The sequence below is a fragment of the Chlorella variabilis genome (assembly GCF_000147415.1).
Source record: "Chlorella variabilis unplaced genomic scaffold CHLNCscaffold_3, whole genome shotgun sequence".
NCBI classification, from domain to species: Eukaryota; Viridiplantae; Chlorophyta; class Trebouxiophyceae; order Chlorellales; family Chlorellaceae; genus Chlorella; species Chlorella variabilis.
In genome coordinates, this window is record NW_005435085.1 from 472,133 (window position 1) to 485,194 (window position 13,062).

At 69.2% G+C, this 13,062-nt stretch overlaps 4 protein-coding genes across 4 annotated transcripts in view; 2 read left to right on the forward strand and 2 right to left on the reverse strand.

Moving 5' to 3' along the window:
- Window positions 1-75: 75 nt before the first annotated feature.
- CHLNCDRAFT_140417 (hypothetical protein) lies at window positions 76-1,001 on the reverse strand (the record flags this gene model as incomplete). The annotated part of the gene is made up of 3 exons (XM_005850772.1): window positions 76-415; window positions 559-735; window positions 894-1,001. Coding segments are annotated over 3 exons (625 nt in total), but the record flags the coding sequence as incomplete, so codon positions are not given.
- Window positions 1,002-1,597: 596 nt separating this feature from the next.
- Window positions 1,598-3,447, forward strand: CHLNCDRAFT_19917 (hypothetical protein; the record flags this gene model as incomplete). Its single annotated transcript, XM_005850485.1, has 6 exons — window positions 1,598-1,719; window positions 1,832-1,975; window positions 2,157-2,317; window positions 2,498-2,626; window positions 2,782-2,900; window positions 3,037-3,447. The coding sequence occupies 6 exons, from the start codon at window positions 1,598-1,600 to the stop codon at window positions 3,445-3,447; spliced, it is 1,086 nt and encodes a 361-aa protein (XP_005850547.1).
- A 184-nt stretch (window positions 3,448-3,631) lies between these two features.
- Window positions 3,632-11,377, reverse strand: CHLNCDRAFT_50208 (hypothetical protein; the record flags this gene model as incomplete). The annotated part of the gene is made up of 12 exons (XM_005850773.1): window positions 3,632-3,746; window positions 3,833-3,975; window positions 4,088-4,204; window positions 4,369-4,431; window positions 4,559-4,687; window positions 6,943-7,003; window positions 8,556-8,632; window positions 8,669-9,603; window positions 9,738-9,828; window positions 9,964-10,626; window positions 10,825-11,224; window positions 11,331-11,377. 12 exons carry the CDS (start codon window positions 11,375-11,377, stop codon window positions 3,632-3,634), a joined length of 2,841 nt encoding a protein of 946 aa, XP_005850835.1.
- Window positions 11,378-11,539: 162 nt separating this feature from the next.
- CHLNCDRAFT_55997 (hypothetical protein) overlaps window positions 11,540-13,062 on the forward strand; it is a 3,462-nt gene continuing 1,939 nt past the window's right edge. Inside the window, exons 1-6 of the mRNA XM_005850486.1 lie at window positions 11,540-11,678; window positions 11,823-12,041; window positions 12,208-12,329; window positions 12,442-12,514; window positions 12,681-12,812; window positions 12,927-12,998. Coding sequence (XP_005850548.1) covers window positions 11,655-11,678; window positions 11,823-12,041; window positions 12,208-12,329; window positions 12,442-12,514; window positions 12,681-12,812; window positions 12,927-12,998 — 642 coding nt within the window. The 5' untranslated portion in view covers window positions 11,540-11,654. The remainder of the gene's footprint in view (window positions 11,679-11,822; window positions 12,042-12,207; window positions 12,330-12,441; window positions 12,515-12,680; window positions 12,813-12,926; window positions 12,999-13,062) is intronic.

A 13,062-nucleotide genomic window follows, 5' to 3' on the forward strand; every position in this document is an offset into this window, starting at 1 on the left:
CGGCACAAGCGGAACCGCGCGACCACATTCGCCGCCTGCTCGGCGCCCCAGCCCGGCCCCTCTGCGTCGCCGCACCCTTGATGTTGCGGCTGCCCGCCACGGTGTGCAGGGTGGCGGCAAAGTCGTGGGGCATGTCGGGGACGGGCAGGAAGGTGGCCTGCGCGTGGTGGTACAGGTACCGCCCGCACCGGTACTCCAGCAGCCGGTCGTACCCGTCGCCGCCCTTGAGCGGCGCGGTGGCCGCCACCGTGGGGGAGGCGATGGGGGACTCGTCCTCTGACAGCACATGGTGGTGGTGGTGGTGGGAGGAGGAGGCGGACAGCGACAGCGAGGCGGAGCCGTTGGCCTGGATGCTGATGCTGCTGAAGCTGGCCATCTTCTGCACGCGCACCAGGTCCTCGTGCCGGTCCACCAGCTGCGCAGGGTGAGGCGGGGCGGGGGAGGCGCGGGAAAGGTTGCCAGGGGCGGCGTGTGCACGGGATGGGTAGGAGCGGCGGTGCAACACGAGATGTCTGTGCCAGCACCAGCAGCAGGCCGCAGCACGCGGCAGGCACCCACCGTGACCACCACATACTCGGCCTGGGCCAGCGGGCAGGGCACCAGGGCGAGCAGCACGCGCAGCCGCATGAACCAGCGGGACAGCAGGAAGAGCAGGCCGCCGGTCAGCACACACAGGGCCCAGAACAGGATCTGGCGGTACAGCGGGGAGCGGTAGCCCTGGAAGCCCGCAATGTCCTGTAGAGACAGGAGGCAAGGCAGCCAGGTGAGCGGTGCTGCCTTGTGCCGCATGCAGGCACCGGTGCCGAAATGGGTTGAGGGGCGGTTGCAGGCGGCGCTGGCCGGCGGCGCGTGCAACTCGTGCAGCCTGGCTGGCGCAGGCACGCAGCACCGACCTTGTCCTGCTCCAGCGCATCGGGCAGGGGTGCGCAGGCCGAGTCCTGTGCCTTGTGGGGCAGGAGGCTGGAGAGCTCCACCTGACCGTCGCGCGGCAGCTGCTTCATTTTCGCAGACGTTTCTAGGCCGCCGCGGCTAGCCGTAGGAGCATGGGGCTATAGTGCAGTTGCTTTTGCGAAGTTTGTTGGGGCTCTCTTATCTGCCGTAGCACGCGCAGCTGCCCAGCATGCTGCATATATCAGTGAAAGGCATGAACCGACGCGGCAAAAAACATGCACTCTTGACTGCAGTACTGACAACAACGTACCGCGGGCTGGGACTTTTGCCCAGAGCCTCCTCAGGTGTAGTTGTCATGTTGAGATGCTGCTGCTAGGATCGCACACGTGCTGATCCGCTGCAATTTAGTTCTGCGTTCTTGGCGCTGTTGGCGCCGCACGAATGGCGCGCACCACCGCAGGTACATAAAACGGGTCGTCAGGAAGCCGGTGGGGTGTGTGGCGTGCAGGCGGGCTGCAGGAGGACCTTGCCGCTCATGGCGCCCGCCGCACCCTGCTCAGTTGCCGTGTCCCTCGCAGTCCCCCGTCCCTTACCTGCCGCCCTACCCTGCTCCCCTGTGCCATCAGCCGTGCATGCAGGTGATGTGATGGCCAAGGCGGGCCCGGTGGTGGCCGGCGCCGCCGCCGCTGCCGCCAACTCCGCCGGCATGTCGGACCAAATGATTGGCCTTCTGCTGGCGCTCTCCAGCAGCATCTTCATCGGCTCCAGCTTCGTCATCAAGAAGCGCGGCCTGCGGAGAGCGGGGTCCACCGGCGTGCGCGCAGGTGCGTCGTTGGCTGGCAGCGGGATGAGGGCCCGAGCCCTCGGCCTGGGCCGCGCCGCATGGGCCTGCGCCGCACCTCCACGCCCTACCCACGCCCTGCCCACCCCATGCAGGCAGCGGCGGCTTCTCCTACCTGCTGGAGCCGCTGTGGTGGGTGGGCCTGATCACCATGGCTCTGGGGGAGGTGGCCAACTTTGCGGCCTACGCCTTTGCCCCCGCCATCCTGGTCACGCCGCTGGGGGCGCTCAGCATCATCATCAGGTGCGCTAGTGGCTGGCTGGGGGCGGTGCACTTGGTGGGGCCGAGGTGGGGCAAGAGGCAGGGCAGCACCGCTGGAGGTGCAGGGGGAGGCGTGTCGGTGTGGGGGCCGCAGTATCATGGGAGGCCTGCTGCGCGCCACGAACCGCCCCACGCTGCCCTCTGCCCCGGCCCCTGGCTGCAGCGCTGTGCTGGCTCACTACCTGCTGAACGAGAAGCTCAACGCCTTTGGCGTGGTGGGCTGCCTGCTGTGCATCTCGGGCAGCCTGGCCATCGTGCTGCACGCCCCCGAGGAGCGCCCCATCGCCTCGGTGCTGCAAGTCTGGACGCTGGCCACGCAGCCAGGTGGGGGCGCGCCCCATGCTGCCGCACCGCCCACGTGCCCACCGCCCCCTGCCTGCCGGCATGCGCCGGTGCAGAGGCCACCCGGCGCTGGCGGGAAGCCTGGAGCCCCTCACCCCCAACCTAGCTTGCCTGGTCCCCGCCCGCCCTGCCTGCCCGCCCTGCCTGCCCCCCTGCGTGCAGGTTTCTTGCTGTACGTGTGCGTGGCGCTGGCTGCCACCATGTACCTCATCTTTGGCGTCAGCCTGGAGGTGCAGGCGGGGAACATACTGGTCTACGTCGCCATCTGCTCCATAGTGGGCTCGCTGTCGGGTGGGTGGGTGGGGCAGGCGTGTGGGGCAGGCGTGTGGATGTGCTGAGGCAGTGGCTCAAGGAGGGGCTGGCATCTGGCATCTGGCTGTGCTTCCTCCCCTGCCCCTCTTCCTCAGCCCCGCCCCCCCTGGCCCGCGTGCCTGTCGCGTGCGCAGTGATGAGCTGCAAGGCGCTGGGCATTGCGCTGAAGCTGACGTTTGAGGGGGACAACCAGATGGCCTACCCCCAGACATACATCTTCATGGTGGTGGTCGCATCCGCGGTGGTCACCCAGGTGCCGCACAGCCCGCGCCGCGCCGCCCTTGGGTTGCTGTGATCAGCCATGTGCCATGTGCCCCATGCCCACAAGCCTCCTGCGGGCTTTTGTTCTCTCTGCTGCCTCACCCTCCCCCCCCCACCCCCACACACAGATGAACTACCTGAACAAGGCGCTGGACCTGTTCAACACCGCCATCGTGACCCCCATCTACTACGTCATGTTCACCACCCTCACCATCGCCGCATCCATGATCATGATGCGCGAGCAGCAGACGCCCACGCAGCTGCTCACAGAGGCGGCGGGCTTTGTGACCATCGTGTGCGGCACCTTCCTGCTGCACACCACCAAGGACGTGGACCTGCCGGTGGAGGCGTTTGCGCAGCTGCTGACGCGGGGAGCATCGCCCGGCGGGGGCGGCAACGGCATGATGGCGCTGGGGCCCAGCAGCGCCAAGCTGGCGGCGGCGGCGGCTGACGATGCGGCAGAGGCGGGGCTGGAGCTGGGCACCGCATCCACGCCAAAGGCGGTGGCGCTGCGGAGAGGCGCTGGCGTGCCGCGGTAGCGGAGCTGGCTGCTGATGGGTGCATGCCGCACGCTGGCGTGAACCCCGTGCTCCACTTTATTACAAACTTGTTATTGTTTCACTCTCAAGATGCCGGCATGCTGTTTTGGTCACAAATATTGCAAGAAGAAGCATCCAAGGTGCGCCATGGCCCGGACGCTGCCCGCAGCCGCAGGCAGGAGGGTTAGCGCTGAAGCCGCGCAGCGGCTGCGCCATACCTCCCTTCCGGCAATTCTCCCGCGGTGGGATGCGACAGCGATGTCCTTCCGTGCCACCAACGCCCGGTGAACCGCGATGGACTGCGAATGGGGGGTGGGGGGTGGGGGGGGGGCAAAACAGGCACGCAAGCGACTGGCTCTGTGTCCCAAAGATCAACAAGCCTCACCAACACTCAGAAGCGACCGAGCTGGCCGCATGCATCGCCATCATGCATTCGCTTGCCTTGGCAGAGTGCAGCGCCAGGCCGGGGTGGTGCTTTCCGTCCGTGTCCACAAGAACAGTGAGCCACTTCTCGCCTGTGCCGGTGACCTTGCAGCAGCACAGGGCAGGCAGGAAAGCTGTCTGGACAACGATGTGCGTGCAACGACACGCTGAACCATCACCACTGCCATCGCCCAGCACATTAATTCTGCAGCCCCACCTCCAGTCGCAGGTTGAACTCCCTGATGAGCCTGTCATGCCGCTTGGCCAACTCCCTCATCCCCGGTGAGTCGGTGATGCATGCCATCTCCTGCCCGTCCACCACCTCCAGCACGTACTGCGAGGAGGGAGGCGCCGCAAAGGGGGGAGCAAAGGGGGGAGGCACTGGTGTGAGTTTCGGGGAGCGCCACCTGTCTGTCTGAGCCCCTCCAGCAGTACACATCAAGAGCCATGCACACACACTGCGTCAACCAAGACCAACCAGAAAGGTCTTAGACCCACCTCAATGTGGTCGCGCTTCAATCCATCCAGCAGCTTCTGGTCCGCCTTGGCCACCGCCTCCGCCTGCACCGCACACGGGCGGGGAGGGATGCGTGTGTGAGTACTGAGGAGGTCACCTGCGCTGCCTCCAAGGCCTTGGAGGCAGTCACTCCCTTCCCTCCTGGCCCCCATATCCTGTCCACCCACGCACCTGTACGGTGCCGGTGGCGCCAGCCTGGGCCTGGGAGGGTCCCGCGCCAGATGTGGTTGGCGTGGCGGTGCTGGCGGCCACGGCATCTGTGGGAGCGCGTGGGATGCGCAGGGTAGGCTGCGTGGGGCTCTGCAGAGGGACCAGATCAGGAAGGAAGCATATCACGCAGCGCTGGACAGGCAGCTGAGCATCTGTGGAAAGGGTCGGCAGCAGCCTGGGCACCGCACAGACGCGTGCAAGGGGCGGTGGCGGGAGGCGGCGGGGGCGCCGCCCAGCCGCCGTCGGACCAGCGAGTTCACCGAGCCGCAAGGCGCTTCTGCTGCTTCCTACAATACCCATGATACATCTGTCCAGCAGGGGCGCCCCAGAGTGCTTGCGAAGCAGCGATCACATGCACTCGATCACATGGCATGCTGCTGCCAGCAACCCCTGGCCCCCGCGCCCCGTCGCACCTGGTGGCCTGGAGGCGAGGCGGGGTTAACACCACCTGGGGTGTCCCCAGCGGCGCAGGAGAGCACAAACTGAAGGGCGCGGCCTCAGGCCATACTGTGGGAGCTGCTGGGTTTCCGGATCTATCCACCCGCTCCTCGAAGCGGCAAGTTAAGGCTAATTGAGATTGTTAGCAGGTGATAGCACACGATGGGCCCGGGTCTGTACCCAGTTGTGCTGCTCCAGGCGGTGCGCCGAGGAGGAGGAGGCCCTCTTCCCCGCCCCGCACCTCCTCCTCGGCCCTCCAGCGTACCCAAGGGATGCTGTGAACATGTCGGGACGTGAGCAGCGGGAGCAGCAACCCCGCCGCCATCGATCGCAGGCACAAGGTGGGCCTGCAGCAGCAGCCTGGCCACTGCCTGCTGGCAGCTGTCTGCTGGCAGCTGGGCACCATAAGGGCAATGCACAGCGGCCTGGCCTGCAGCCCAGCCCACCAGGCGCGCCCGAGCGGCAGCACACACAGCTGCTCGCTTTCCAAGGGACTGCCAGCAGCCTTGGAGGTGGCAGGCAATCATCAGCAGCCACAGCTGCCGCCGCGCCGCTGCGGTGGGGCGAGCGGAGCGGGCGGCGCCCGCCCCGCCCGCCGCCACGCCCAGATTCAAATTTTGCAAGGTGCAGCATTGAGTGGGCACTCATCCCTTCTTGCTGCATGTTACGACAACCCATGCTGCAGGGAGCTCCCTTGGCTGCCGAGCAGGACGGGGCGCCGTGTGGCAACCAGCAGGTGGGCCGGGTGCAAGGAGGTGCGAGTGTGGTTGTGACCGCCCCAGCCGCCCTGCAGAGTATCTGCTCTAGTGCAAGCACCGCATTGATGCGCGCCTCCCCGCCTTCCCACTCTCCACCCTCGTCAGCATGTTGAGTGCCCGCTGCTGCCCGCCTGCTCGTGCAGCCCACCGAGGCAGCGCCGCTGGCGCCTCTGCCGCATCCTCCGCTGGGAGCAGGGGAAAGCGGCCTGCATGTGAACACGGTGAGTGGCGTCGTGTGTGCGGTGTGTGCAAGGTGCGGTGTGTGCCCAGGGGAGGGAGGGCTGGAGCAGTCCGGGCACCTGCCCTACGCCCCGCCATGTTGTGGCTTCAATGCATGCCGCTGCCTCGCCGTGCTCCCCGTCGTCGGGTGTGCCCATTGCGCACCTGCCACTGCCGCCTACTCCCCTGGCCCTTCCAGCGCCTCCTCGTCGCGGCCCGGTGCCTGGAGCGCTGAGCATGCCCTTGCCCGCCACGTGCATCCCATGCAGTCTGTACTGCCAGCATTGCTGCAGGCGCTGCTGCCGCAGCCAGGCGGCATCGCCCACGGCGGCACCGTCCGGCAGGTATGAATGTGTGTTCGGCGTAAGCCGCGGTGCGGAGGCGCATGGGGAGAGGGGAGCGTTCAGCCTCTAAGATCATTACTCTGCTGCTGCCTGCCTGCAGCCGCCGTGCGACTTGCCTGGCGTGCCGAGCGAGCACACAGCTGCCCGCCTCCCTGCCAGCCCCGTGCAGCCCGCAGAGGCAACGGCGCAGGTGTCTGCCAATGCCGCCGTGGCGGCATGCCAGGTGAGGGTGGGTTGCCATAACCGTTGTGCCGCCGCCCTCCCTTCTCCACCGTCCTCCCCTTCTCTCCGACCATCTATGCCTGGTAGCCAACCCCTTCCTCAATGCTCGCACCCACATCCCTCCCCGTGCAGGAAGGGGGGGGGGTCAAGGCGAGCCCGCACCTGCTGGATGCACTGAAGCATGATGGTGCGAAGGTGGGTGCACACCGCGCTCCTGCCGCGTGTCTGTGATGCCGCACTAGTGACTGCCCGGCTGCTCCTTCCTTCGGGCGGGACAGCGAGGCGTGCCTCCCCACCTTGCTGCACCTCCCTCCTGGCAGTACGTGCTGGAGGTGGTGGATGGGCGGGAGATGGCATGCCTCACCGGCTCGCCAGAAATGAGCCGCCTGGACAGCCCGGGCGACATGATCATCGAGGCGTTTAGCCTGGAGGTGCAGGTGGGGCTGCAGAGTCACGATATGCCGGCACGTGCCACGCAATGTGCAGGGCGAGGGCGGCGGCAAAGGTTCAGCGTGTTGCTCCACATGCATTGGCTTGGCCAAACCATCTTTCCTGTGCTATGCTGCCTCCAGGTCTGTGGCCCTGGTGAGAAGATTCGGTCCATCGTGATCGGCACAGACGGCTTGATGCACGACGTCCTCATCCTGCGCTCTGCCAAGGCAAGCGCACGGTCAGCGCATGGGTCAGCAATGGGGGCTGGTAGGTCTGGCAGCCCAAATGCACCCTGTATGCTGCTGCAGCTGGGCCCTGTTCAGCATAAGCATGCCAGGCGTAGCCTAACCCCTTCGAACGCAGAACGCAGCGGTGGGGCGTGCGCTGTCGGCCTCGGTGGACGCCGTGTTGGACCCCAACGTGGAAGTGCCTCTTTTTGACCTGACCGACTGTGACCCGGTGGGCTGGGCCCCCACCCGGAAGGACCGCCGGAAGGGAGGTGAGGGCACACCCAGTGGGGCGGCGTGGCGGGGGGCGGCATTGCCGCTGCTGCTGGGCTGCCAGCGGCAGGAGGGCGCAAGGCAGGCTGCCTGGGCGCGCGCCACCTGCCGGCTGCCGTCTGTTGCTGGCACCCCACCCGTTGTTGGCTGCGCGGGCGCAGCAGCGCCAGCAGCAGATGCTCTGTACCGCTGGTTCTGTACCGCTGGCTATGTGACTGTATCACACACACACACACACACACACACACACACACACACATGCCTCGCCCGCTTTGCTGCCCCGCAGGCAGGACCAACTGGTCTGCAGACCGCCAGGCGGCGGCGGGCGGCATGGACAAGTGGCAAGCAGCAGGTCAGCGGCTGGCACTCGGGCGGGCGGCTGGTGGGGCGCGGCGAGGGGCGGCAGAGGGGTGGGCAGGCACTGCACCGCGTGGTGCATCCAAGCCTGCCCAGCCTCCCTCCACTCTTACCCTCCCATCCTCCATGCTAACCCTGAGCACGCGCCTCCCTGCCCACCCGCAGCCAGCACGCTGGTGGAGGCGACGGCCGCTGACGGCACCAAATAGCCTCCATTTGCCGCTTCAAGGAGCGGGTGGATAGATCTGGAAGCCCAGCGGCCCCAGGGCCCCAAGGTGCTTGTCACAGGCACTATGCATGCACAAATCGGGAACGCCTAATAGAATCGCCAAGGCTTCGGCACAGGCCTCCCCGGGACCCATTCACTACTAGTGGGGGGTACTGCACTTGGCGCGTCGGGCAGATCAAATAATGGTCTAAAGCTAGACGTTAAAACCGGGAAGTGAAGCTTGTGGAGGCTCTTCCCCACCTTTACCTTTACAGTGCAGCCTCCAGTAACCGCACCGCCTGCTGCTGCTCCGACCGGTCACTGCATCCCTAGCACGCTGGGCCTGAATTGCCGCGCCTCCTTGCAAACTGGGCACCAGAGCGATTGCGGAAACAAAATCACAGGAGGAAATGGCAGAAGCAGCCGGGATGGCGGCAGCATGGGACGGCGTGTGTGCGTCTGATGCCGCCCATACGTTACAGGCTGGTGCACAGGACATAGGCGCGCCCCTCCTCCGCTGCCCGCAGCAGCACTCCCGCATGCTCGCTGAACTGGACCTGCAGCAGGCCGTGGCGCGGCGAGCAGCGGCGCACCAGCGCGGGCTGCCACACGCCAGACGGCAGGGCGGCCACCAGCAGCGCACGCCCCACGGCGGCGTCCCCGAGATCCAGCAGCTCCCACACACGCGTGGGCTGCACGCCCGGCGGCAGCTGCGCCACCGCGGCCGCCAGCGGCGCGGGCAGCTGCATGGGCAGGGGCAGCCGCTCCTGCTGTGGCGGGGCCGCCTCGCTCCCCTCCCACGCTGCGGGGCGACTGCCGCCCTGCCCCGGGCTGCCTCCCGCGTCGTCCTCTGCCTGCGCCGGCTCCTCCGGCGGCCGGCCTTGGGGCTGGCCTTGGGACGCCTGCGCCGGCTGTGGCGCCTGCTCTGCCGACCGCGCCTCCAGCTGCTCTGCCTGTTCCTGCGGCTGCTGCGCCTGCTGCTGCGCCTGCAGCACCTGCGCCTGCAGCACCTGCGCCTGCTGCGCCTGCTGCAGGCTGAGCGCGGGCTCCAGCGCGCATGCGGGCCCTCCCACCACCATCGCCGCCGCCGACGTGTCCACCAGCTGCGCCTGGCTGCCCCTCAGGTGCGCGGCGCTGAGGGGCGGCAGCTCGGGCAGCAGCAGGTGGCCGCCGCTGCCCTCGCTGCCGGCCGGGGTGGGGGCGGTGTCAGGCAGCGGGTGAGACAGCTGCCCGGCCAGCGGCGCCTGCGGGCCCACGCGCTGCCGCTTGCCGCGCTCGCCGCTGTCCTGCTCGCTGGAGCGGGTGGACTGCGTGCTGTGGCTGAGCGCCCCGGTTGAGCCACCGGGCTGCGCCACCGCCGCCGCCGCCGCCGCCGCCGCCCGCTTCCTGCAGCCGCCGCTGCCGCCGTCTGGGCTGCTGGCGGAGCGCGGCGCGGAGGCGGGGGCGCCGGGCGCCGCGTGCGGCCCCTCCAGCCACGCCACCTCCCCCGCCTGGATGAGCTGCGTGAACTCCACCACCTCTTCATCACCTGCAGGCAGGCAGGCGGGCAACGGGGGCGGGGCCAGAAGGGCGGCGGGTGTGGAGTGGCAGGGCAGCCAGGCAGTGCCACCAGGGCTACCAGCAGCCCCGCCTCCCCGCCACCATGCCGCCACGGGGCCAAACCTGTTTCGTAGAAGAGCGCGCAGGAGCGGTCGGCCACCGACACGCGCAGCACCACGGCGGGCCACCAGCGGCCGCCGTCGGCCCAGAAGGTCTGCGGGCGCGGGAGGCAGGCAGGCGGGGGGGGTGAGTGGGTGCGGCTGCCGGGCGCGGCGCGGCGCTGCGGCTGGGGGTGCTGCGGCTGGCTGCCAGGCTTGTGAGCGCCACCGGCTGCCGCCTTGCTGCCCACCTGCACCAGCCTGCCCTGCAGCGCGGGCTTGAAGTCCCGAATCTTGAGCAGCCAGGCCGAGGGCGGGGTGGCGGAGGAGGGGCCGTGAGGCTGGTACCCCTCCCCAAAGGGAGACAGGTCGGGCGGGGCGGCGGCGGCGCCGTCGCCAGCCCCCGCCTCCGCCTCACCCGCTCCGCCGCCGCTGGGTCCGCCCGCCCTGGAAGCCGCCCGGCGCTGCTGCTGCTGCTGCTTGGAGGCGGCGCCCTTGCCAGCGCCGCGGGGCGCCTTGCCGGGCCCCGCCCGCCCCTGGCGTGAGGCCGCCGCCGTCCTGGCGGGGGTTCTGCCCTGCTGGCTGCGCCGCCCCGCCCTGCTGCCGCTGCCCACGCTGGTGGAGGGGAGGGGGAGGGAGGCGAGCGAGGCGTCGGGCTCCTGGGAGCGGCTGCGCAGCGACAGGCGCCCGCCGGGGGTGACCACACCCGCCTCCTGAGCCTGCGCCTGTGTCGTGCTGGCGGGGTGCGTGTCAGCCACCAGGGAGGCCAGGGGCACCACCATGGGCAGCGGGGGGGCGGCGGCCGGCGGCACCGCAGCCACGGCGCGGGCCGCTGCGGCGGACGCGGCTGCCTGCCGCGCCTCCTGCGCCGCCCGCACCGCCGCCACCTGCCGCGCAAGCTCCGAGTGGTCGGCCTGGGTTGTTCGGGGGAGGGAGGGGAGGGAGGGTGCAGGAGTTGGGTGTGAGGGGACGCCAGCAGGCACGCCACGCTGCCACGCCGGCCCCTGCCTCTGCCCCAGGATCCCAGCAGGGCAACGGCGCATGCCGCAGCCGTGCAGCCCCCACGCGCTCACAGACACGCTCCCACCCTCCCCACCCGCACATCCACACACCTGCGGGGCACCGCCCAGCTCGGCCCCCAGGTCCGGCCCCAGCACCTGAGGCGGCGCGTAGCTCAGGCCCGCAGACGCCGCCAGGCCCGCCGCCCGCGCCGCCGCCGCCCTGGCCTCCGCCTCAGCCCTCTCCACCGCTGCCGCAGCGGCGGCCGCCGCCTGCTGCGCTGCCGACGCCGCATCAGAGGCAGACTGGCGGGGGTCGGCGGCTGCGCCGCCCGCTGCCTGCTCCCGCCGCTGCTGCTCCGCCTGCTCCCGAGGCAGCGCCTCACGCTTCACCAGCCTGGGCAGCCACAGCACCACCGGGTCGCCGCTGTCAGGTGTGGTCTGGTGCAGCACGTATGCTCTGCAGTCACGCAGCGCCACGCTGGTGCCGCACACGCACCGACATACGGCCCGCCTGCAGGTGGCGGCGGCAGGTGGCGGCGGGGGCGGCGGGTGCGACTCAGGCGGGCGGGCACGCGGGTGCAGCGTGTCAAATGGTGTTCACATTGTCTGAAGCGCACCCTGTGAAGGGGCAAGCCAGGTGGGGTGGCCTGCTTCCCACGTCCATCTCGTGCCGCCCTATCTCATGGCTATGCCTCTCTCCGATATACATGTTGCGGAAACATCCCCGCGGGCTGAAGACTGCAACATTCAGGTTTCTGCCGGTGATGGGCGCGTTCCTCGCCCCCATGGGGCCCATCGAGTGTCCCGTTCTTTTTGCGACATCTCTGAAGGCTCTGTTTCATTCCTGGCTGGATCTTGGATAGACGGCAGGACGCTGGGGCCCTGCCCCAGCCGGCGCCTTTTTGGAGGAGAGAGAGAGAGAGAGAGAGAGAGAGTTCACCATGCCAGTCAGGACCTTCGATCAGGCGGGTTCTGTGCGGCGGGACCCTCCCGCAACTACATGTGGGGAGGCATGCCTGCCCGCAGGCTGCGGCGGCAGCGGCGGCGCCTCGCCACACACCTCTGATTGCTCACCTGCACCCCCTGCCCCTCCTCCCCTGGCCCCGCAGGAGATGGGGTTCATCCAGCAGCTGAGCCCCTACCACTACCGCGTGGCGGCGGGGTTTGTGCCGGGCATGTCGGTGCCGGGCGTGTTTTACGTCAACGACCGCCTCAAGGGGCTGCTGTTTGAGGAGCTGCAGGCCTACTGCCAGCGAGGCGAGCACGGTGGCTTCCTCCCCGCCGTCAAGCAGCTGGCCAATGTGGCCGCGCTGCCCGGCATCGTTAAGGTGCGACAGCGGGGGGCGGCGGCGGCGGCAGCGGGGGGAATGGTCTTGCCCAGCCGCTTGTGCCTGGCGCTGGCGCTGGTGCCTGCTCACCTCGGGTCCCACACCTGCCATCCGCCCACCCAGCCCCCTGCCGTGTGCTCCCCCTGCCGCCCTGCCACCCGCGCAGAAGTCCATAGCGCTGCCTGACGTGCACAGCGGGTACGGCTTTGCCATCGGAAACGTGGCCGCCTTCGACATGGCCGACCCGCAGGCGGTGGTGTCGCCCGGAGGAGTGGGGTTCGACATCAAGCAAGTCGGCCTGCCCGCCTGCCTGCCTGCCTGCATGCGCCCGTTGCTTGTGCTGCAGGCGGCGAGGTGCATGCATGTGGTGAGGCGGCGCGCACCCCCCGGCGTGCTGCAGCTGCGGCGTGCGCCTCATCCGCACCAACCTCACAGAGTCTGACGTGGCGGATGTGCGGGAGCAGCTGGCGCAGGTGGGGGGGACAGCTTGGGGGGGGGGGTGGCAGGGCGCGGGGCAGAGGGGCGGGTGTGTGCACTGGGTTCAGGCAAGGGAGCGGGCTGGGGTGAGCAGGCTGCCACGGCATCGCCCCACACCACCGCCACCACCACCACCTCCACTCACCGCCCCCATCTGCGCAGGCCCTGTTTGACCACATCCCCGTGGGCGTGGGCAGCCAGGGCATCATCCCCACCACCGCCCGGGACCTGGAGGAGGCGCTGGAGATGGGCATGGACTGGAGCCTGAGGGAGGCAAGCAGGCGGCTGCAGGGGGTGGGGTGGGAGGGGTGGGAGGGGTGGGAGGGGCGCCACCACCAGCGTGAGGGCGTGGCCCGCACCGTGTGCGCGACTTGCGCCTGCCCCGCCTCCGCCCGCCCCCCCCCCCAGGGGTACTCTTGGGCCCAGGACAAAGAACACTGGGAGGAGTATGGGGGCATGGTGGGGGGCGAACCCTCCAAAGTGTCGGCGCGGGCCAAAAAACGCGGCCTGCCCCAAAAGGGCACGCTGGGGGGGGGCAACCACT